The sequence below is a fragment of the Peromyscus californicus genome, unplaced genomic scaffold (assembly GCF_007827085.1).
Source record: "Peromyscus californicus insignis strain IS unplaced genomic scaffold, ASM782708v3 Scaffold_3__1_contigs__length_106647218, whole genome shotgun sequence".
Lineage (NCBI taxonomy): Eukaryota > Metazoa > Chordata > Mammalia > Rodentia > Cricetidae > Peromyscus > Peromyscus californicus.
This window is the reverse complement of record NW_026294551.1, coordinates 64,583,182-64,606,445: the sequence shown is the minus strand read 5'-3', so window position 1 is coordinate 64,606,445 and position 23,264 is coordinate 64,583,182. Positions and strand designations below refer to the sequence as shown.

At 41.4% G+C, this 23,264-nt stretch overlaps 2 protein-coding genes across 3 annotated transcripts; one reads left to right on the top strand and one right to left on the bottom strand.

The window, feature by feature from the left end:
• Positions 1-2,353: 2,353 nt before the first annotated feature.
• Positions 2,354-3,310, bottom strand: LOC128122416 (olfactory receptor 2T29-like). The gene has a single exon (XM_052757973.1). It carries the CDS (start codon positions 3,308-3,310, stop codon positions 2,354-2,356), a length of 957 nt encoding a protein of 318 aa, XP_052613933.1.
• A 13,510-nt stretch (positions 3,311-16,820) lies between these two features.
• LOC128122377 (olfactory receptor 2T29-like) lies at positions 16,821-21,325 on the top strand. Of its 2 annotated transcripts, XM_052757897.1 has the most exons (2): positions 16,821-17,743; positions 21,316-21,325. In XM_052757897.1, the coding sequence occupies exons 1-2, from the start codon at positions 16,821-16,823 to the stop codon at positions 21,323-21,325; spliced, it is 933 nt and encodes a 310-aa protein (XP_052613857.1). The 2 variants fall into 2 exon arrangements, with proteins under 2 accessions (XP_052613857.1, XP_052613856.1); XM_052757896.1 differs by lacking the exon at positions 21,316-21,325 and having other exon boundaries at positions 16,821-17,783.
• Positions 21,326-23,264: the final 1,939 nt, after the last annotated feature.

Here is a 23,264-nt window from a genome sequence, read left to right as displayed (position 1 = left end):
CTTCTCATGAATTTGGCTTCTTCTTTCTATCCTTAACCCCAATAATATTTGAAACATGGGGAAAAGATAGTTCTGTTAGGAAAGAAGTAAAAATGATACGATATTGTCTGATTTCTTCTACAGTGTGGTTTTATATTTATCTCCCAAATATACCATCAGATGTAATATTAATGTAACAAAACAAATCAAAATACAACCTATAAATAAGAGTGACAAACATTTAGAAACTGAAGAACAACCTTTCTTAAAATTAGAACTAGCCACTCCCTATGAAATTACAGCAATGAAATCAGACAGGCTAAAAGAAATTAGACTTATGAGAAATTAAATTATTTAAAATATTCTAATCATCAAATAAAATAATTCATAAAGTACAAATAACTAAACGGCAGAGAGGAAACATACAGGAAGCCTTGTTGAAAGTTGTTTTTAGTTTTGATCAATTATGAAACCCATTTCTCTCATTTGCTACAATTACTTTCTTTATTGTATTCTTGGCAATTTAATGTCAGGTATTACAATCCTGTAACCTATCATATGTAAATGTTGTGTCAGATACAGAGAATGGGAACAAATCAGTCCCACTTCAGAATGGCTGTAGCAGCTACCTCTCCCTCCTAAAGACTGCTGCCCGATTATCCTGACTCCTAGGAATGAGCTTCCTCACCACAGGTCATAAGAGAAACTTGGCCCCTTCATGCACCAAATGTGAACCTGGTCAACAGGGGACACCACACTGAAGTTCCCAGAGAACAAAACCATAGACTTGTTAAAGATTAACAAAACTAAACAAACAAAAACAAACAGACAACAATCAACTCTTTTGTGGGCCCACCACCCAGCTTCCAAATAAATCACACAAAGAGGCATATTTCTAATTATAAATGCCCAGCCTTAGCTTGGCTTGTTTCTTGCCAACTTTCCTTAACTTTACATTATCCCATCCACCTTTTGCCTCTGGGCTTTTCCCATTCTCTTACTTCTGTAAATCTTACCTTATTCCTACTCCATGGCTGGCTGTGTAGCTGGGTGCCTGGCCCCTGAGGTCCTCTTCCTTCCTCTCTGGCTCCTTCCTCTTCCTCCCAGATTCTCCTTCTGTATATTCTCTGTGCCTGCCAGTCCCACCTATCCTCTCTCCTGCCGCACTCTTGGCCATTCAGCTCTTTATTAGACCAGCAGGTGTTTTAGACAGGCACAGCAACAGAGCTTCACAGAGTTAAATAATATAACATAAACAAAACTAGCACACCTTAAAATAATATTCTGCAAACAAATAAACAAAAACAAAAATAAATTCTGCAAGATTGGCCAGTTGATTACAACTCCCTTGGCGTTCTTATGGAGTGTTAGAACATTCAGGTACAAAGCCAAATGACCACAACTGTCCAGAGAACCTGTAGGAGTCATTCATTGCCATCTACAGTTTCTGAGCATCCCTGTGCCTATCAGGTGAAATCTTCTGGAATGCGTTGATTACCAGAATGGCTTACTCGAAGTAGAAGCTTTCCATGTCACCAGACAGCATCAGAGAATCATAGCACAGATGTTCGCACTTTGCTACAACCTGAACCCCTGAAGTCTCCACAAGTGAAGTTGAAAATGCCTTGAGTTATGACTTATGACTTGTGTGTGCTTTGTAACTTTCCATGAAACTTTGGACCATGTCATTGGGGACAACCTGAGTCCATGTTCTTGGGCCATGGTCACTCACATTAGGCTCAAGGATAAGCTATACCTCATTCCCCTGAAGTGAGAGCTGTGTTTGGTTTTTGAGGTATACATGAGTATATTTACATGCTAATACAGCTACACTGACAATCTGAAACACTCTGGGCCACTTGTACTTCCCAGATTTTAATTTTTTTGGACCACTATATTTATTATACCACACAAAGGAGCTGAGGATAAAACTGTATCTTGCTCTTTGTTTTTCTCATATTTGAAATATACATATATTATAAGGAAAACACACAGAATTAATTCAATATGCCATTTATCTCCATTCACTTCTGGTTAACCCTCTTTTTCCAACTTACTCTAACTTTAATCAGTTGAACATCTCAGGACCATTTATTTCTCAATATGCCATACCTTTGGAATGATAAGACTATTGTCACACAAATTAAACAGCTACTATCAATTCATAAAATGTAACATTGAAAGGATGCAAATGAAGATGCTTTATATACAAGAAGTATATCAATGAAGAAATTTTCAGAATAGAGAAAGAATTCTTCACAAGGGCTGACTATGCAATGAGACATGATGGATGAGGAATAACATCAGCATGAGAGCTAGATCTAAAGATGTGCAGAGACAAGGAGAAGAAACTGTCCATTCCAAATCACTTACTTTACTGTTTCTTGAAAAGGGGTTCCACACCCAACAGTTTCTTCAGGGCCTCTGTGACATTCTTATTCCTAAAACTGTAGATTAGTGGGTTCAGCAGAGGGGTGAGTATTGTGTAAAACACAGACACCACCATGTCCTTCTCAGGGGTGTGGAAGGAAGCAGGGAGCATGTAGGTATAGACAGCAGCACCATAGAAGAGGATGACCACAGTCATGTGGGAGGAACAGGTGACTAGGGCCTTCTTCCTGCCCTCTGCTGAGTTCATCCTGTGAACAGTGAGGAGGATGGATGAATAGGAGCTTGAAATGACTGTCACAGGGATGAGAAGCATGAGCACACAGCACAGGTACATGAGGGTCTCATACAGCTGGGTGTCTGAACAGGAGAGCTTTGTCACAGCAGGAACCTCACAGAAGAAGTGATGGATCTCATGGGATCCACAGAATGGGAAGGTCATGGTGACAGGAGTGAGCATGAAGCCATCCATGGATCCCAGGAACCAACAGACAGACATCAGGAGGAGACACACTCTACGGTTCATGAGGACAGGATAACGGAGTGGATGGCAGATGGCCACATAGCGGTCGTAAGACATAGCAGCCAAAAGGAAAAATTCTGAACCTACTAGTGTCAGGTACAGGAACATCTGTATCCCACAGGCAGCAGCTGAGATCTTGTGGCTCCCAAGCACCTGGTCTATGAGCATCTTGGGCACAGTGACAGAAATGTACATCATATCCATGAGGGACAACTGACTGATGAAAAAGTACATGGGTGTGTGGAGGTGGGTGTCAGAGTGTATCAGAAGGATCAGGAGGGCATTCCCAGACAAGGCCATCAGGAAAACCACAAATATGACCACAGCAAGGAGGGCAGGGTATTTGGATTGACTGAAGAATCCCACCAGGGTGAAATCTGACTGTCCAGTGTAGTTCCTCATCCAGATAATGATGTTCATGGGTGTCTCCTAGGCAACCAAGAATGCTTTGGGGTTAGTGGCTGCTTACTGATATGAGCACAAGCCTAATGTACTAAGAAAGTTTCCTCGGCCTATAGATCTGTGAATCACAATCTCCCTAAATTGAGCCATTTAAAAAGGCAAGAATGCACACCTGTGTTTCTAGCTAATACAACTTAGAGGAAAGCCACCATGGTTCTATATCATGATTTGTCTTGATGAAACATACTGTCCTCTATCAAGAAGTTCTTGAAATTTTCAGGGTAATTTTTTGCTACTAACAAAAATAGTGAATAACTAACCAAAAGAAACAAACTAAAAAACCAAATAAAATACATTGCAAATAAGCAAACACATTAAAAAAGTTAATGAATGAAGTTATTCTTAAGAATCATTTTAAATTTGCTTTTAATATTAACACTTTATGAGATGCACTCTCCATTTTCATATTCATTGAATAATGTTCATTTTAGAAAAATATGGTAAGAGATTATAATTGAAAAATGCATAGTTTCCATTTAATATTGAATTAGAAATTTCTTACATATGTTTGTTTTGCTAGATAAATGCTCTTTCAATATACACTCACATAAACATAGTCATATGGAAATATAGATAGAGCAATACATAGAACATGCTTGCTCTTCTAATGCTGGTTAGACTGAGATAATGTAAACTCTCACCCTTTTCTGGTCTGTTGCTCCCAGTTCATCTCCTCACAAGGTCCACCACTGGCTCTAAACTTCAGCAGGAGGCAGAGGATTCAGCAGTCACTGCTGGTTGCCAGGCCAGGCTGTGGCAGCAGCATCTCTATGGACTGTCAGCCACTTCTTCAAGGAGTCTGAGAAGTAGAGAGAAGACAGCCATGACATGTCCCTGATAGTCCCCCGGCTCCATGATCACAGCCTGCCTCTATGTTTGATGCAAATGTGTGTGTGTGTGTGTGTGTGTGTGTGTGTGTGTGTGTGTGTGTGTGTGTGTTTATTTCTGTCTGTATGTATGTATGCATATTCAAGGACACATTAATTTTGATTGCATTAAACAAGGTAAGTGTCCATCTGTGCTGGGAAAATAGTAGATATGTGAATTAAATTTGAAGGTTTAAACAGGTACAACAGAGTGAGAAACAGCAGCAGACAGAAGGTAGCCAGCCTTTCTGACAAGGCTCAGTGATCGCCTCTTCCTCATGTACTTCTCAAAGACAGGAGATTTTTAAAGTTTATTTTTTTTCTGACTAGTAGATATTGCTTTTTGATAGCTCTTAGCAATGGAAAGGAAATGAAATCACCTCTTTCTGGCTTTTTAGTCATAGTTAGAAGGAGGGGTTGCTGAGACAACAATCACAAGTCTCAGGATCATTTTAATCTATGTCAAGATTCTAAAAACAAAACCACAAAACACACCTAAAACTGAAGTCCTTAAAGGGCCATGATCTGCCAAGCTGCTGATGGAGCAGAGGACAATGCCAGGTCCTTGATGCCTTCATATAAATGTCAGAAAAGCCTGAGACCTATGGGAGGAGATGGACAGATGAACAGACTTGGGATAGGAAAACAAATGATGGATTTCCATTTTAAGCAGGCTTATTTGTGAAAGGAAACTCACACATGTTCTAAAACCTAAGCTTTCCTTATTCTCCTTAAGGTTACCTGCTGACTTAATTCATATTTGTGGACACAGAGAGCAAGGACCAGGGAGGCTGCCACAGTCTATGAGAATCCCTGACCAGTGTTTGCTGGGTGAGTGGAGGTCAGGGGCAGGTGTGGGGCAGGAGGTGTGCTGGGAAGATGGTGTGCTCTGTTAAGTGGGGAACACTGGCATCACGGCACCCAGAGAGCAGGGAGATCACGAAGGTAATGTCTGCACAAGACACAGGACCAGCAGCTGGCTTGCCCTTACACATTCTGTGTGTTTGATTTCATGTGAAGAGGTTGGTGCATGTTTACACTGGGTATTACTCACGGTGAAGGCAGAGAAATGACAAAGCATCCTCCCCAACCAGCAACATCCCTGAACCACCCTGTGCTTCCACAGGAGTCATCATGTTCACTTCCTTACAGTGGAGAAGCTCAGGGTCTCAGGGAATCTGCCTCACATCACACAATAACCCACAGCATGAATGCTTTACCTATGAGTAGGCACAGAGTGGGTATGGGGTTCTATGGGGACAACATTTTCCCAGGAAAATGTATAGTTTCTGTTTAGACCACCCACAGTCTCTTTTACTTGATGAGACATAAATAAAATTAAGATTTTTGACATTGTTTAACCCTCCTATATTAGACACAATTGAAGTTAAGTAACAATAAAAAAGAAAATTTTGGAAAAACTAATGGATTGTAATATGAACACCAAAAATACAGAAGGAAGGGTGGGGTGTTGGCAGACTACTACATCTTAATCACTTGTGAGACTGGGGTAGATAGTCAGCAATGAAATCAAGGCAATTTCGTGGGGTTTTTTGTTAGTTTCTTTCTTTGTGTGTGTGTGTGTGTGTGTGTTTAACACATATTCCTTCAACGGTAACTTAGAAAAAAATCTCAGTAAGAATTGCTAAAGTGAGGCTTTAGGAAGATGCTGGATGTGGTAGTGCACTTCTTTAAATCAGTATTAGGGAGGTAGAGGCATGTAGATCTCTCAATTCAAGGGCAGCCTGGTCTACAAAACAAGTTCTGGACCGCAAGGGCTACACAGAGAAACCCTGTCTCAAAACACCAAAAATGAGAGAAAAGTAGGCAGAATTTTTTTCTTTCACATAAAAACAGACAATAAATGATAAAACAAACCCCTTGAAGAACAAACATACTGTCTAATGTCCACCCTGTTCTGGGCATTCTCTCCTGTCGGGTCGACTCACCATCAGATGCAGATGCAGCCTGGGTCATATGGGCCAAGGGACAGTAGCTGGTTAAGTGCAGAAGGAACAGGAGGCAAGTGACATCATCCTTGGCTGGACCCTGCTCACTCCTGGATAAAGACTGTATTAATAACTCCCCTGTGGGTCTTTAAAAAAGAATGTAACTAAGTGAGCCAGGGATGGTGACAGAAACCTCTGCCACAGCCTCATTTACCCTTCAGTTTTGTTAAAGTGGAATGTCATAGCCAGTATTGACCATAGCCTGGACTATCACCATCATGAAGAGTAATCTGGTCTAAGATGAGTCAGTTATTGTATGTTCAGGCCCTTGTTCACTATGCAGAATTCTATTCTCTCTTTCTCTCTTTCTGTCTTTCTCTCTGTCTCTGTCTCTGTCTGTGTGTGTGTGTGTGTGTGTGTGTGTGTGTGTGTGTGTGTGTGTGTGTTGTGTGTATGGGTTCATATAAATTTTCAGTAGATTTTGTGACGTGTTATATTTATGCCCAGATAGCAGAGACTCCCCCAAACGACCACCACAAAGACCAAATACCATATGTAAAAGCAAAGGGCCTTTATCTCAAGCTCAAGCTTGGTCTCTCATCAGTCCAAAGTAGTGGTGAGAGCAGAGAGCCCCGAGCCTGGGAGGAGTTGGTGGTAGGGTTTTTATCATAGTAGAGGTTGGGGTAAGGGGATTTCCAGGTTTCAGGACCCTGATTGGCTGCCATTTGTCTAGGGGTATCTTGGCAAAGGGGAATAGGTGTGTGCTGGGCTCACGCATCTGATGTTCTTATCTAACATTTGGAATATTTGCAGTGTCAGACATTTCCCCTTAGATGCTGGCCCTCCCTGGGTAGTGCCAGCTTATGGATTTTCCTAGATCTGCATGCTGCCTGCCAGTAAACTGAAACTCAGGCCTATTTTTTTAGCTGTTTTTTTTTTTAATTAAACCTGTTGTGGCAGCTGTGTGGCTCAGCTACCCTGGGCCCCCAGTAATTTTTCATAGGCGTGGAGTCCAAAGCTTGGGGTTCAGTTTCCCTTACTAGTGTGTCACAGACTGACCTGAGGTCCCATCCTTCATGCGCCATCTTGCCTTCTCCCCATCACGTCATCATTGTGTTCTGCTGTCCGTCAGAAGCCATGTTCGTTGGAACTGCGTTACGTTCAAATGTTCAGTTCAGTTAGTTTTCTTTAAATAGTGACCTAAAAGTTATAGAATGACTACAAATACAAATGGCTTAGATGAAAATGAGAATATTTATATTACCATTGTGGGACAAAAGTCACACTTTAGAAAGTGACACCTTGCCTTAAACTGCACACATCTGTGAAGTGTAAACTGTGTAGTTGACGATGCACAACAGAGAAGATGGATCCACCTCAGCACTCTTGATCCTGCAGCCAAATTGCTCTGTACTTTTTCTGAGTTCTAAAGGATTCTGATCGTGTTCCCATGTCATGATAGTGTTCCTATTCCATTTTCTGGTCACACAGTGTCCTCTGCTCATCAGGCCACACTCCTGAGCTCAGCCCTCCCATGTTCCCAGGGCTTTAACCTGCAGATGGAGCAGGATCTTGACTCATTCCACACTTGGTTTGAGTGCAGGCCCTGAGTGGATTTGGCAGGGGAGGGGGAAGAAAACCGGTCTTTCCCTGTTGCTACTGGTCTGGTCTATCTGCATCAACTGTAGGTGACAGAGGCTCTGTGGGACTCCCGGCTGTGTCCAGCCTCCAAGGTAGCTGACTCAGCACTGTTAGGACACAGATGTCTTAGGTGTGCATGGTGTCAGGGCATGGCCCCCAGTAGATTAGAGAATCCAGCATCTAACACACATCGAGGGGCACATGCAGCTACCAAAGTGGCAACATTCCACCCCAATGTCACCTTCCTGCCCTACAGATCATTGCTCCTGTATAACCAAGATCCTATGTGAATTTCTCCAGCTTGACATGTAAAGGTTTTGTAGAGTCATGAAAATTGATTCATGAGGACCGTTGTTGGAAAAAGGAAATAAAAATACCAGTGTCATCAAACAATCAAATCCTGTGTAATTAAAGAGTTATGAACCTGTGCCACACAATGGATGTGTCATAGAATGCAATAAAAACAGTTCATGGAAATAAGGGAAGCTTATGCACAGTATGATCTGAGCACAAACACACAGAACTGACTGTTGTTCCTTGTGATGCTCTGGCAATGGGAAAAGTGCTGTCCCTGTCTGTGCTTCTCTCCTGCCTCCTTCTGAAGAGAGTTAGCTAGGAAGTCTTTCTTCCTTCATGTTCAAAGTGTTGTAAGGATCTCAGGGCTTTAGTGAGGCTCACCAGTGTCACACTGCTGTTTATAGCTTTAGTGGCAGTCAGTGAGACCAGAAAACGGCTGCTTCTAATTCTGATTTCCTTCAAGTGTTGTACTCTATCCCTATTGTCCACAGTACTGGATCCCTCCAAATAGGAATTCAACTTGTATTTTTGTATTTTTCTCCAGGGACATGAATGTTACAAGGGAGTAGCAATAAGTATATTTTTAGTATGAAGTGCATTTCTATATGCATTTCTATATTCTTACCTCTAAATTAAGACGGCTGAATGTTTCCAGAATCAAATAATAAATACAAAGCTGAAAATCCTCAACAGGTCACAGGTCTGAGTAACTTGTATAATGTATGTTAAGTGGAGACATAAAGATCATTAAGTGATATTAATCAAAATGTTAAGGTCAAAGTTCAATTATACATTTATTTAAATCATTAGAGTCCTCTAAAATTATTGATCTGCTCTTGGAAACATCTACCACGGCTGACTTAGTGGACAAAAAAGGATTTCCCCTTCCCAAGTGTCATACAAAATTTAAAAATACCAGACCAGACTGGTTCAACTGACCTTCTGGGTGTTGATTGGCCCTACTTAGAGGCCTAGTCCCATGTGGACGGAGGGATTAAGAGGCAGTACTTTTACCCTGATCCTTCAAGGTCATCTAGGTCCCATAGGAACGTAGAACATCTTTCAAAAGGTCTAACAGTTCTAGTGAGTCACTTGTCCTCTAGATCAGGAGGCCCTAAGGGATGGATGCTAATCGGTGTACATTCTGCAAGGAAGAGGTTCAATATGGAGGGACATGATCCCAATACTTCCAAAGGAGGCTGTGGTCAGAAAGTCCCTCACCCATTCCCAAATCACGGCACAATTGGTAAAAGATAGGCTAAAAGACTCAGGGGCTCCTCCCTAGTCTGAATGACCATGGAGGAACAGATCCTTATGAGGCCTTGACAGAAAAAAATGTTTTGTTTTGTCTATCAGTATGCTCTTAAAACACTTAGCAGAAACTGTAACCATGTAATTGGTCATAAGATAGGGCAGTCAGAAGGAAAAATTCTGAACTGCTAGTTTCACTTAGACAACTGGCCGATGAAAAATTACATGGGTGTGTGGAGGCGGGTGTTACACAGTATCAGAAGGGTCAGGAGGGCGTTCCCAGACAAGGCCATCAGGTAAACCACAAACATGACCACAGCAAGCAGACCAGGGTGTTTGAATTGACTGAAGAATCCCACTAGGGTGAAGTCTGACTGTCCAGTATAGTTGCTCATCCGGATGATGATGTTCGTGGGTATCTCCTAGGCAACCAAGAATGTTTGGGGTTAGTGTCATGTGGCCCTAGGAATGAATGCTCAGTGATGTGTGCCTCAACCTGACTGTGCTAACAGGAGGCTCACTGTGCCTGCAGATCTGAGGTTTATAATTTACCTGTAATTTAAGAAAATTTCAAAACAGAATTCATATCTGTGGTTAGAACTACCATAACTCCTAGTGAAACTACAACATTTCAGGGTCATGAAGTATCCAGGTCCTTTATCCAGAAGGACCACAGTCTGTAAGATCGCTCCCCTGGACTATCATAACCCAGCGCTTCCAAAGGGAAATCAAATTTCTTTTAAAAATTTATTTTAACCTGAGGTTTGAACTAAGACTGAACATCTATGAGCTAAGTATCCAACTTAGAGCTTTTGAAATCTCAGAGGTATATTCCATATTACCTTTACTCAGAAAGCTAATTGAATATAATGTGGCAAAAGAAATCTACGACATTGAAGCCCCTTTACCCTAAGGATCATGTGACGCTGAGAAGTTCTGTTTTTGGTGGAGCATCTTCATCTCACAAGTTGTTCCCAATGATCAGGAAGAACATGGGGAGAGGACCTCACTCACTGGCCAGACCCAGGTATTGGTCCTGCCATCCCTCATGCATCCATTCCTCTGTGCACTCTACCTAAAAGCGGAAGAAAAAAATTTCAGTTTTTCTTTGGCCCTAATTAAGTGAAATAATGGGTAATCCTAGAATACTGTCAGATTCCAGTGGATGACTGCACACACATTAGAAAATTCATGTCAGACTCTTTTTCAAGAACTGCCCTATGGATGCACATTAATGTTATTGGATTGTGAAATGTGTAACGATGGTTCTCAGTATGAGCATCTATTTACATGTTTATGAATTTTGTTTTCGACAAATATCACATGGTCTCTCTCATCTGTGGATCTTAGTATTGAATCTTTGGATCTGTGTGTTTAATTTGCCAATCTGCAGAATACAGGGAACTGGGAAGTGCTGGTTGGTGGGAAGGGAGAGAGCGATCTTAGGGGACAGGTGAGAGTGGGCTATAGTGGCAGAAAGGACAAAGGACGATGGGAAGGAACCTGTAGTGGGGAAGGGATGAGAGTGAGGACAGAGAAAGGGACATCTGAGGATGTTTATTGAAAAGGCCATATTGAAAAGACTTGCTATTCTTCTTTATGTATTCATATGGCTGTACATGCTCTACACTGGGGGTATGGCTCCCAGAAGCCATGGACTGCCCAACAGCCTAGTGCCGGGTGTGGGATATCTTTTATGGACTTGTTTCTCATGTGTGCCCTGGAGACTTTCAAAATGATACAGCCTGTTGTTACCTCCTAGAACTTGATGGTCAGACCTTTTATTGGAAGACACCACATACAGTGTCCACAAGACATGGGAAAATCAAGTTAGTGATGACCAGGAAGTTTTCTCTCTGCTGGCTAGCTTTCACAGTCCCAGGAGCTGCCTTGTAGACTGCTGCTGACTTTTCTGCCTCCAAAACCTACATGGTACCTCATGGTACAAGGAAAGCCACTTGGCAAGGAGGAAGGCTCCTAGTGAGTACAGCTTTGTTTCTCTGTATCCTGTGACCAGAATGTGCGGTGTCCTAAGACTATGGATTTTGTCCAGGTGACAGCAATATAAATATTTACGTTTTCAATGAAGTCATTTGTTTTTGTAGATTGTTCTGTAATTTTCCTGTTACTATTTAAAATGCAACAAGCATTTAAACTGAATGCAGTTCTAAAGAACATGGCTTATGACTGACACTATGGCACATGGGTGTTTTGATAGGGAGAGGACAAGATGGCAGGTGAGGGATGGACCTCTGGGTCAGTTTGCTGGGCACTAATGAGGGGCAATGTCTATGATTAAGTAGCTTAACTCCAACCTTTGGAGTCCCCACTTGTGAAAACTACTACTGGAAGTGTATATGAACACACACACACACACACACACACACACACACACACACACACACACACGAGAGAGAGAGAGAGAGAGAGAGAGAGAGAGAGAGAGAGAGAGAGAGAGAGAGAGAGAGAGAGAGAGAACACATGGGGATGGAGGGAGGAAGAGAGAGAAAAAAAGAAACCAACTTTGATAAGTACCCAAGGCTATGGCCATGCATTACCTGACTTATGTGTCTCATGCTTGAGATTTATCTACAAAGTTCAAATTTCAGACCATTTTTAATTTAAGTTACAATTACCATTTTACAAATCTGGGAGATTAAAAAAACACAAGGAGTTGGTGAAGATTTTTTCCCATTCTGTAGGCTGTCATTTTGTCTTAATTACTATGTTCTTTGCCTTACAGAAGCTTCTCAGTGTCAGGAGGTCCCATTTATTAATTGTTGCTCTCAGTGTCTGTGCTACTGGTGTTATATTTAGGAAGTGATCTCTGGTGCCAATGCATTCAAAGCTGTTTCCTACTTTCTCTTCTATCAGGTTCAGTATAACTGGATTTGTATTGAGGTCTTTGATCCATTTGGACTTGAGTTTTGTGCATTGCCATAGACTTGGATCTATTTGCAATCTTCTACATGCTGACATCCAATTATGCAAGCACCATTTGTTGAAGAGGCTGTCTTTTTTCCATTGTACAGTTTTAGCTTCTTTGTCAAAAATCAAGTGTTCATAGATGTGTGGATTAATGTCAGGGTCTTCAATTCGATTCCTTTGGTCCACATGATGGTTTTTATGCCAACATCAAGTTGTTTTTTGTTACTATTGCTCTATAGTAGAGCTTGAGGTCAAGGATGGTGATGCCTAGGCCCTCTGCATAAGTGAGACAGTTGTGCAGCTTGGTCTACTTAAGGGGCCCCCTGGCAGTGGGATCAGGATTCATCCCTGGTGCATGAGCTGACTTTTTGGAGCCTACTACTGTGGTGATATATTGTGTGCCCTAATAAAGCTTGCCTGAGGATCAAAGGACAGAGCCAGCCACTAGATTAGACACAGAGCCAGGCAGTGGTGGCACACAACTTTAATCCCAACACTTGAGATCTCATGCCTTTGCTTGGGAAGCACACATGCCTTTAATCCCAGAAAGTAATATGGCAGGACAGAGAAAGGTATATAAGGCATGAGGAAACAGGAACTCTGCTTCTCTGATCTTTCAGCTTTCAATCTGATATCTGGCTCTGTTTTTTTTTTTTTTTAATTAAAAGACCAACTAAGATTCGTGTAACACACTCCCTATGGTGGGACACCTTGCACAGCCTTGATGCAGGGGGAGGGGCTTGGACCTGCCTCAACTGAATGTACCAGGCTTTGCTGACTCCCCATAGTAGGCCTTACCATTTCAGAGGAGGGAATGGGAGGTGGGTTTGGGGTGAAGGCTGGGGGGTGGGAGGAGGGAAGAGAGAGGGATCTGTGGTTGGTATGTAAAATGAATTAAAATTTTTCTTAATAAGAAATAAAAATAAAATTAACAAAGGGTTAACTAATGAACTAACAATAAAGAAGAAAAGAAGACACAGGGAGAGAACTATAGCTCTGTAGTGGAGATGACTCTCTGTTGTTTTTTCTTTATTCATTATGTCTTCTAAGTCTCAAAGGAACATTATTGACAAAAACACACCACGCCACCCCTTAATGAGCAAAGTCCAGCCAGGGATGACATCACTCCCCTCCTATTCTTTGTACACTTAACCAGCCACTGTCCCTTGGCCCATGTGGCCAAGGCTGCCAGAAGCATCTGGGGTGAGTTGGAGCTGAGGGGAGACTGCACAGCACTCACTGTTCCCGACTTAACGTCTGCTTTCTGAATCTTCTAGTAGTTCTTGACAATATTACTTTGATTTTCCTCTATCTTTTTTTTTTGTTTTCTGCAGAAAAGAGCATGCACTTTTTTCCAAAAATGTCAAATACTATCTTTTTAATGTAACAGACTTGGCATATTTTATTCCCAGCTACTTAGGAACAGAAGAACATGTATGCTGCCTTCTTAACTATGGTATTCACCAGCAGTCATGGAACCCCAAGCTTACAGAGTGTCACAATGACACTAAGAATTACATGCTCATCTCATGTATCCTGTGACGAAAGGGGCAGGGCATTGCCTAGACTGAACTGCAGGCTACAGAGGGAAATGGGGTTTCCAAGAGAACTGAGGAAGGGGCATGCTCTTTGTTACCAAAACTGGTGAAATGTACATCTTTTGTCAGTTGGTTCTTTCATATTAGGGACACACTCTGAAATCTGAGTTCTCCTTCTGAACAGGAAGAATATCAGGTAAGTAACTCAGACTCCTGGGGAGAGGTGCTGTAGAAAGGCTTCAGAACTGACTCCAATGCTGCTGGCCCCAGTAGCTTGGGGCAACTCTGCCAGTGCTGTTAGCAACCCCAGTGTGACATTGCATCTGCCTGTCCACAGGAGACGAACTGGAGAGGAAGACCAGGTCTGAGCAGGCTGCAATCCCCGGGTGTGCCTCAGACACCGTGTTCCTAGTCCTCCTGGTGTCCTGGGTGTCTTGATGTCAGAAACTGCTATTTGACAGAGTGAAGTACTGACTTGACCAGCACAACCCCCCAGTCTCCTCTGACCTCCATTCATCCAGGTTTTAGGTTTCCATATGTGGGGGCCACTGCCCTGGCCTGAGATCTACCATGTCCACAAATATAAATGAAATAGTCTGATGTCTCTGTGGTGTTTTGGGACATTTAAATGTTGAACATAATTTAGTCTTTATCTGCCAAGGAAACTTTGGTAGAAAGGAAAGCTGTCTGTCTGTCTGTCTGTCTACCTCTGCTTCTATATATCATTGGTCTATATGTCTTTCCATTCATCTTCTGCAACATGCCTCTAATCTGTCCAACATTTTAATGTAGGCATCGGGACCCTGCAGCTCTCTCAGCTTCCTGAGCATCACAGAAAGCACAGGGTTTTAACCAGTCCAGCATCAGGAGTAGTGTAGGGAGCTCTCACAATGGTGTAAATGCCTCTGGAGCTGGCAGTTCTTTCTGAACTCCCCCTTCCCTGTAGCCACAGCTGAACTCTTCTTAGGAAGAGATGATACTTGTGCTGTGTTGGTGAGAGCTACCATAACTCAACATTTACCATTTCAGAAACCAAAAGGTTTAAAATGGGTGGAAGGATGGCTCGGGGGTTAAGAGCACTTGTTTCTCTTTGCAGAAGACTCCCAGCTAGGTTCAGCTCCCAGCATCCACTTGGCACATGGCAGCTCACAACTTTCTGTAACCAGTTCTGGAGGATCCAATATCTTCTCCTGAACTCATTGGGCAATAAGGACACATGTAGTGCTAATAAAGACACACACACACACACACACACACACACACACACACACACACACACACACATTCATACATGCAAGTAAAACACATACACATTAAAAGAAATACTTTTAATTTTCTTAGGTAGAATAATTCAGTCTGTTTAAGGAGAAGACATGGCATAAGCTTTAGCGGGCTTCAGACGGGCTAGGTCTATTTGTGCCTGTTGCTTTGACTCATTCTGCAGCCATTTAAACATTTGACTTTATCTTATTTACGTGTTGTCCTGCACAGACTGGCAGGAGCATATTTAAGTACCATCAAGTTCAAAGTTGCCTTGACTGGTTTCAGAGTCCAGTGCAGAGTCAGACTGTGAGCAGGGAGCACGGAGAGCAGGAACCCGTGTGAGAGGCACCTCGGCATCGCTCAGTTTTCTCTCTGCTTCGTGGATCCCAGGAGACAGGGACTGTGACATTCCACAAAGCCGATGGTGCTACAAACACAGCCTGGCCGGGGACACACCTGTGGGGTCCTGTACTGTTAGAGCACGTGGTGGAACTTGTGAGGACGTGAGCCTGGAGAAGCCAAGACCTTATGCAGGTGAATTTTTCTGCTAACTGTGCTAATCAAGGATAAATGTGTAAATATGTTATGCATTTCTTTGCAAATTCCTACACTCATGTGAATGTTTTTCTAAATATATATTTAAAGTGTTTATACATTTATACAAAATTAATGCACTTGTAACAAACAGAAAAAAATTTCAAATCCAAAATCTTTTTAAAGTAGGCTATATATGTTATACATTTGAAGTTTTCTTCCTTGTTATTTTGAAAACCAAATTCTTAAATGTGTACATATTTAAACTGAAGAGCAAAAGTACTGTTGTCCATAATACAATACTATTACTCATCTCTCAGATGGCCCCCCAGGATAGTGGGATCTTAAAAATGTAAGAGTGCATGTGCTCAGCCATTTTTACTTTGGCTTTTGAAAGAACTTTCATTGTTTTGCTTTATTTAACCTTGACAAAACCAGAAGTCAAAGTTATCATCATCACCACCAGTAGCAACAATGGCATTAGTTTAGGTAGCAGATGGAGAACTAGTGGGTAGAGGGACAGGTGGACTGGTGGCAGTATTTGGCCAATGAGTGGGCTCCATACTCCAAGCCTGTTAGGGTCCTGAGCATTGGTCCTGCTTGTGTGAAGGTGAAGCTTCTTCAAGCAGCAGGGAAACTCTCAGAGAGCCCTATCCTGGGGACTAAGGAGATTCACCTGTTGAAATTTACCCCTTAAATTATTACTCTTAAAAGTGTTTTTATATGTAATACACCTCAGAGATTTTAAGATTCCAATTGCATCCTTAATTCATGGAGGTCAAGGTTTACTTTAAAGTCACATAGTTCAAAATAATTTTGATTTTACCCCTTTTGTCATTAAATCATTATTTGTGTTAGCATGGGGCAGCACGCCTCAGATTTTGTCACTGAATCACTATTTGTTACTATCGAGTAGCATTCCTCAAGTTTGTAATACTTGACAGAAGACTCTGTCTGTCCTTAGGAAAGTTCATGACCTTGAATTTGCCCTGAATCACCAATGCTTCTGACCAAGACATGAATTCTAAGTTTTAAAAAAAAATTGATTGAACTATGTGAAATATGCAATCCTCAGATCTCCAGGTCAGGAAACTTCCTCTGATAGCACAGTCAGGTTAAGGGACATCTCACTGAGCATTAGTTCCTAATGTCACGTGATGATGCTAACCCCAAAGCATTCTTGGTTGCCTAGGAAACACCCATGAACATCATTACCTGGATGAGCAACTACACTGGACAGTCAGATTTCACCCTGGTGGGATTCTTCAGTCAGTCCAAACACCCTGCCCTGCTTGCTGTGGTCATATTTGTGGTTTTCCTGATGGCCTTGTCTGGGAATGCCCTCCTGATCCTTCTGATAATCTCTGACACCCGCCTCCAAACACCCATGTACTTTTTCATCAGCCAGTTGTCCCTCATGGACATGATGTACATTTCTGTCACTGTACCCAAGATGCTCATTGACCAGGTTCTTGGGAGCCACAAGATCTCAGCTGCTGCCTGTGGGATACAGATGTTTCTCTATGTGACACTAGCAGGTTCAGAATTTTTCCTCTTGGCTACCATGTCTTATGACCGCTATGTGGCCATCTGCCATCCACTCCGTTATCCTGTCCTCATGAACCGTAGAGTGTGTCTCCTCCTGATGTCTGTCTGTTGGTTCCTGGGATCCTTGGATGGCTTTATGTTCACTCCTGTCACCATGACCTTCCCATTCTGTGGATCCCATGAGATCCATCACTTTTTCTGTGAGGTCCCTGCTGTGACAAAGCTCTCCTGTTCAGACACCTGGCTCTATGAGACCCTCATGTACCTGTGCTGTGTGCTCATGCTTCTCATCCCTGTGACAGTCATATCAAGCTCCTATTCATTCATCCTCCTCACAGTTATCAGGATGAACTCGGCAGAGGGCAGGAAGAAGGCCCTGGCCACCTGCTCCTCCCACATGACTGTGGTCATCCTCTTCTATGGTGCTGCTGTCTACACCTACATGCTCCCTGCCTCCTTCCACACCCCTGAGAAGGACATGGTGGTGTCTGTGTTTTACACAATACTCACTCCTCTGCTGAACCCACTAATCTACAGTCTTAGGAATAAGAATGTCACAGAGGCCCTGAAGAAACTGTTGGGTGTGGCACCCCTCTTTCAAGAAACAGTAAAATAAGTAATTTGGAATGAAGTTTCCTTTCTTTTTCTTTACACATCTGTTGATCCAGATCTCATGCTTATGTTATTTGTATGATGCTCACATGCCTGAGAGCATGATATGTCCTCTCATCAAGGACTTTTGTTGTGTGGGAATATGGACTTTCTGCATCTGATTTGCTGGAAGATTTCATCAGAAAGAGATGTTGGCTCAGTGAAATGGGTTTGCTCTGTGTATTGACACAATTGAATGGGTTTCATTCTTTTCTTTTTTTTATGTGCATTGAACAAGCTGGCATTCCTGGGATGTGTTCTATTTGGTCATAGTGAGCAATATTTTTAATGGGATATAAATATGATTTGCCAGTATTCTGTTAGGAAGTTGGCATAAATGTTAATCTTAGATGTTGTTCCATAGTTTTTGCTATGTGTATCCCTGCTGTGTGTATCAGAACAGTACCAGCCTGCTGTGAGTGTTTGGGAAGTATTCCCCTTCCTTAATATTTGGAACATTTGGAAATTTGTTGTTACTTTCAGAACACTTGTTAGAATTCAATAATTAAACCATTTTCCTTTGCTTTGAAACAAAGATTTTATTTTTATGGGTATGTGTGTTTGTGTGTGTGTCTCCAGATGTATTTGTTTGTGTGTATATGTATATGTGTTTTTGTGTGTGTCTGTATTTGTGTATATACATATGTGTTTGTATGTGTTTATGTCTTTGTGTTTATGTGCATGAGTGTTTGTGTATATTTGTGTGTGAGTGTGTGGTGTGTGAATGTGTGTATATATGTTTGCTTTTCTGTGTGAATGTGTGTGTGTGTGTGTGTGTGTGTGTGTATGTGTGTATGTGCTATATGGATATATGTGTTTCTGTGAGGTGTAACTGTGTGTGTGCATGTGCATGTGTGTGCAGTGTCAACAGAGGCCAAAGGAGGTCATCTGTTCCTCTTGAGCTTGATTTACATGTAGGTAGTTGTGAGCCACCCAACATGAGTCCTGAGAACTGAACTAATTGGTGAAGCGGAGTTATCATATTGGGCCTTATCTTTTACCCATTCAGCAGCTCTGCGTGTTCCAATTGGATAATACAGTCCAATGTCACCCATGGAAATATCATAAACAAGAGCACACGTTTGTACCAGCTCCTGTTTCCTAATTTTCTGGTACATTCCTCCTGTTCTTTTTTCTTACTCTGTACTTTGGCAGTTAGATGATTTTCTCTAGTAATATTATTTAGACCTTTTTCTTTTTCCTTCACATTTGTGTACAAGTTTTTACTTTGTGGTTTTCATGAGACTAAGAAATAATCTTATAGTAAAACAATTATTTTAAGAAGATAATAATTTTGGCTACATAAACAAAAAATAAAATTCAAGATGCTAAATTTTACCCTATTTTGTAGAATATTGTTTTAAGGTGTGTTACTTTTGTTTATGTTGCATTTGTTTAACTCTGTGAAGCTGTGTTACTGCACCTGTCTAAAACACTGGATGGCCTAATAAAGAGCTGAACAGCCAATAGCAAGGTAGGAGAAAGGATAGGCGGGGCTTGCAGGCAGAGAGAATATATAGAAGGAGAAATCTGGGAGAAGGGAGAAAGAAGGAGTGAGAGGTGGACTACAGGGGCCAGCCACCCAGCCACACAGCCAACCACAGAGTAAGAGTGAAAGTAAGATCGCAGAAGTAAAGAAAAGGAAAAAGCCCAGAGGCAAAAGGTAGAGGGGATAATTTAAGTTAAAAAAAAGTTGGCAAGAAATAAGCCAAGCTAAGGCTGGGCATTTATAAGTAAGAATAATCCTCTGTGTGTGTGATTTATTTGGGAGATGGGTGGTGGCCCCCCCAAAAGATAAAAACAACATTGTCACACCCAATATGGGGCCAAATTTCCATGTAAGTCTGGTGAAAACAGAAAAAAAAAAGACAAGTAAAGTAAAAAGACACAGCTCCTTTAAGAGGCACTGCTATTCAGCCAGCAGTGCTAAATAAAAACCACGTGTGGCAGCTTAGAAAGCTTCCACAGCTAGGAAGGTTTAATGCAGTTCTCGGTCATGAACCTCTGACCAGGCTGTGAGGTTTAGGCTTGGCTCTCAGGAACCTAGAAGCAGTCAGAACCAGCCAGGAGAGCCATGTGGAGAATCCAGGCATAGCTCAACAGTCTTAAGTTTGCTCATGAAGTCAAAAAGGCTAAAAGATAAATAGTTAAAGAGGTCCAGATGGAGCTGACCTGAGCTACTGGGAGCTCATGGACTCTGGACTGACAGCTGGGGAACCTACATGGGACCTAACTAGGCCCTCTGAATGTGTGTGACAGTTGTGTAGCTTGATATATTTGTGGGGACCCTGGCAGTGGGACCAGGACTTATTCTGGGTGCATGAATTGGCTTTTTGGAGCCCATTCCCTGTGGTAGGACACCTTGCTCAGCTTTGATGCAGGGGGGATGGGCTTGGTCCTACCTATACTTGGTATGCCAGACTTTGTTGACTCCCCAAGGGAGGTCTTAAACCCTCTGAGGGGTGAGAGGTGGGGTGGGGGGAGGTAGAGGGAAGCAGGAGAAGGGGAAAGAGGGGGAACTGTGGTTGGTATGTAAAATGAAAAAATTTAAATAATAAAAAAGAAGTACAGATGGAAAAACCTCTAAATAGGTTCCAGCTTGCATAGGCTTAAGAAAGAAAGAAAAAATGTAGCACAGCCATATCTGATGGGAACGGCAAAAGTCACAAGGCCAGCATAGCTGCTTAACAAAGATCTAGCAAAGCTGAGCCACATGATGGCCACCATGCCACCTTCGGTTTTCATCTCCACCTGTTGCATATTTAGGAGACTTTTAATATTTGTACTATTTGGGGATGTTGGATTGATGAAAATTTTCTTTTGAATCATTTATGCCTTCTCCCAGGAATACTATTTCTAAGTTTCCCCAGGAATGTCCTGAACATACTACTACCCCTCCCACTTTTATGGAGATATCTTTATCTACTTGAAGGTCTTCCTTATGTCTTGGAGGTTGTGACACACATAAAGAGGTCTCTTTATGAGGCTATGAGATATTCTTGAAACATACGTCCCTGTACTTAGGCAGGAACAAAATATTCAAAACAAAGTAAACTCAAAAAGGTCAACAAGGTTCTGTGAGCTAGATGAGTTGGCCACAGTTCAGATTGCAAGCCTCTTCCCACTATACACTCAGGCAATTACATGGCATATACAGCAACAAAGTTAGATTAGCTGAAGTTACCTTAGCCCTACACAGAGACTTATATTGGTGAGCAAAGTATGGAATGGAAAGATGATAAAAAAAATGAGATGTCAGGACCTCCCTTTCTTAGAAAAGTTAGCACATACAGAGCCACTGTGATATTGTATGACTAAGAACAACTGAATGCTAGGATTAGACATATAGACAAATTCTATAAAGATATAAAATATAAACATTCTATTATGCCAGAATTTGAATAATAACTGCAACAGCTTTGGCCTGAGGATTTTTCTTGGGCACTCTGACCATTAAGAGCTAATAATGCACTGCTTGGGACATGGCAATATGCCAGGCTGACTTGAAGATTTGTTTTGGTCTAGTGTCCTTGTAGCCACAAAAGCTACTGGCCTGAGAACAGGCTGTCATATGCCTCTAGATTCTTAAAAATTGGGTTATGGGGTTAATGAGTAAAAATGATAACTCTATACCAGTAATATCAAAACTTGAGGGAAAATGATTGGAAATGACAACTCTGTTCTGTCATAGTTTATTAATAATGACTAAAAGATGAGCAAGAGGAAGTGAAACACATGTCCAGAACCAAAAAGGATATAATCTATATTCTAGAACATCATGAATGTATCCCTACTTACTAAGTTCTATATAAATAAAGAAGTACTCTGGCTGCTAGTCAGTCAAGCTGCAAGATTCTCACCACCACCATGGCCTGGCTCACATCCTCCCCCCACGAACTCCTTGCATACTCTGCTGGGACCTGTCCACCACCAGGGATGGACATATATAGAAATAAAAAATTTAGAAATAGTAAAGTCTTGAGAGAGAGAGAGAGAGAGAGAGAGAGAGTAAAAGTAATATAAAAGAAAATGCCATGTAATGATGGAAAATACACAGGGAGTCTAGATCCTGTATGTTATTGTGTTGATTCTGATTTTTTTTTTAATGTTGATAAGCAAACAATAGCTGCTAAGAGAGATGGAATTGTGAACTGGACTGCAAAATTGAACCAACCTAGATACTTTAGGGCTATCTTAATTTTAAAAAAGAATTAAAAAAATATATTTGTCAAATGGAAATCAAAAATGCTTTGGAGTTTTGTTCCCACAAGAGGCAAGAGGCTGTGGATTCCTTCAAGAATAATATAGATCAGGTTTGGTCAAGGGAGACCTCCTGAAACTTGACAGGTGGTATCTATCAGCAAAGGTTACTGCTGGTCTTCCCAGGACTTGGTCATTATTTCAAAATTTTCTCAGGGACCCTTAATGATTCTTCATTCATAGACAGCAGGAAGCAGTTTGGAGAACACAATGTCCACATTCTCAAGAGTTGAGTTGTGGGAGGCTGTTGGTTATTTGGTAGGTTATGGATGTTTGCTGTATTTAGGGGATATAGGAATAAGATAGAAGGGTAGATTATTGAATCTACTTTAAATAATAGGGGAGATTATTGAATCACCTATAAACTAAGGGACAACTATTGATCTCAAATATTTTGTATTTGTAAGGATTTTTGTATATTGATACAAATTTAAGGTAATTTTTGTTGCAACATACTGTATGTATGTTTCTGTTTTTGTTTGGGGGATTTTTGTATATTGATAAAAATTTAAGGTTATTTTTATTACAACATATTGTATGTATATTTCAACACTTGCTTAAGATATTATACCTATACAGTTATTTAAAAATATGAGGTAAAATTCTAGTTTTTGAAAGTTATTATTGTAAACTATTTGGGATAATCTAGAAACATAGGTTACTAGTTAGTCATTTTTTTTTTTTTTTGGTTTTTCGAGACAGGGTTTCTCTGTGTAGGTTTGCGCCTTTCCTGGAACTCACTTTGGAGTCCAGGCTGGCCTCGAACTCACAGAGATCCGCCTGGCTCTGCCTCCCGAGTGCTGGGATTAAAGGCGTGCGCCACCACCGCCCGGCTTAGTTAGTCATTTTTAACAATCAAATTTGTAGATATGTTAGGTATGCTTTTAGGATCATATAGAAACATATTTTAGATAAAGTAGAAACATATTTTAGATAAAGGGTCTACAAATACTTCAAAGACCTATTGGATATGGCATTTAAAATGTTTTGTTAATCTAAGGTTTTTTTCATGACAGTGAAACACATCTGCTCCTGGCAGCACTAATTTACTTCAGAGATGATGGTCATCAAGGAAACTCCTCATGAAGTTTGCTTTCATTGTGGCAATGTTAGCCACTGGGCAAAGAAATTGCTCTTGTCTTTGACTGCTGACAATGTGCTGTGCAGACTGAACATGCAGGACACA

What these genes read in the sequence shown, in the direction of transcription:
- LOC128122416 (XM_052757973.1), bottom strand. Translation starts at nt 3,310, where the DNA reads ATGAACATCATTATCTGGATGAGGAACTACACTGGACAGTCAGATTTC.
- LOC128122377 (XM_052757896.1), top strand. Translation starts at nt 16,821, where the DNA reads ATGAACATCATTACCTGGATGAGCAACTACACTGGACAGTCAGATTTC.